At 60.3% G+C, this 1,379-nt stretch overlaps 1 protein-coding gene across 1 annotated transcript in view; it reads right to left on the bottom strand.

Moving 5' to 3' along the window:
- NLGN3 (neuroligin 3) overlaps positions 1-826 on the bottom strand; it is a gene marked incomplete at its 3' end in the record, with an annotated part of 9,812 nt that extends 8,986 nt beyond the window's left edge. The window contains exon 1 of the mRNA XM_010020042.1: positions 682-826. Within this exon, the coding sequence (XP_010018344.1) occupies positions 682-802 (121 nt within the window). The remainder of the gene's footprint in view (positions 1-681) is intronic.
- Positions 827-1,379: the final 553 nt, after the last annotated feature.

Genomic DNA, 1,379 nt, shown 5'->3' with positions numbered 1-1,379 from the left:
CCCTCCCCCCAGACCGCCACACCTCTGGTTCTACCTGCTGCTAAGGGAGGCAGCAGTGATGCTCCAGGCAGATCTCGTGTCCCAGGTCATGGGGGGTTCTGCTGCAGCACACAGGGGACTGCACTGCCTTTTGACCCTGTGCCCCCATTTCACCTCCTTAGGTTACCAGTGCTCATGAAATCAGAGCTGCCACCTTCCTCTATACGGCCCACAACGCCTTTCTGTGACCTCTTCTGCGACCTCTTCTGCAGGGACCCAGGCCACGGTGGGGGGCTGCAGGGGTCCCAGTAGCTCAGCTGGCTTGGGGGCAGCCCGTGCCTGGGGAGGGAGAGCTGCTGGGTCCCAAGGGGCAGCCAGACCATACCACTGACAGCTCACTGCTCTGAGCCCTCTCAGGAGGAGATGCTGGGTGAACACATTTATTATTTACTTAACTGCAGACTAATATTTGCTTTCAACTAGCCAGGTTGTGTAAATGAGCCTGGAGGGTGCCAGCGCCAGGAACCAGACCCCACTGCACCCCATTGTCCGGGGCAGAGGGCAGGAGCAGCCTGCCACAGTGCAGCCCCCATCCTGCTGGGTCCCATTCCTCCCACCACCTCCTTCCCAGCTGGTTCAAGCCCTGTCAGCTGTGGGGGCTCATCCCACTGCCCGTCTGTGCCCATGCTGGCCAGCCCATACCAAGCACTCCAACGCGGTAGTTCAGGGTGATGACAATCACGTTCCCGTAGCTGGCCAGGACGCTGCCATCTATCATGTTCCCTGTGCCCTCCATGTATGAGCCACCGTGGATATACACCATCACCGGCTTGGCCCCACTGTCCCGGATGTCTGGAAGGAGAGGCAGTTAAACACAGGACCCTGCTGATGGCTGCAGTACCCTGCCCGACAGGCAGACCAAGGATGAGGGCAATGCCAGCTGCCAGGACCAGGGACAGGGGCTTAGAAACCAAACCCAGAGCTCTCCTGGTGGTCACAGCATGGACCTCCAAGGCCAATCACCAGTGAACCATTCTCACCAGCCCCTTTCTGCTCCATCTCCACATGCTGTCCCATGGGGGGTCTCACCACATGCGGGAGAGATGCCAGCTGGACCCAGCTGCTCTGGCTGTGTGAGGGAGCCAGACCAGTGGCACCTCTGTTGTGGGTGGGAGATGCAGATTCCAGCTCCAGGATGCAGCCCCATGTCCTGTCTTTGGCTGGACCCAAGCCCTCAGCTCCAGGAGTCCTGGAAACTGGCATTGCAAGGGGGCAGGGATGGGGGTGTGCAGGACCTGGAAGGCAGGGGGGCAATCGTGGGAGTTCCAACATCTGGCTCACCTGCCTCCCCATTCCCATCCCTCCTGGGAAGGTAGAAACCTGCCAGCTGCCTGCCTGTG

The sequence above is a fragment of the Nestor notabilis genome, unplaced genomic scaffold, assembly GCF_000696875.1.
Source record: "Nestor notabilis isolate BGI_N333 unplaced genomic scaffold, ASM69687v1 scaffold17028, whole genome shotgun sequence".
In the NCBI taxonomy this organism is placed as follows: Eukaryota; Metazoa; Chordata; class Aves; order Psittaciformes; family Psittacidae; genus Nestor; species Nestor notabilis.
This window is presented reverse-complemented; position numbering and strand designations above follow the sequence as displayed.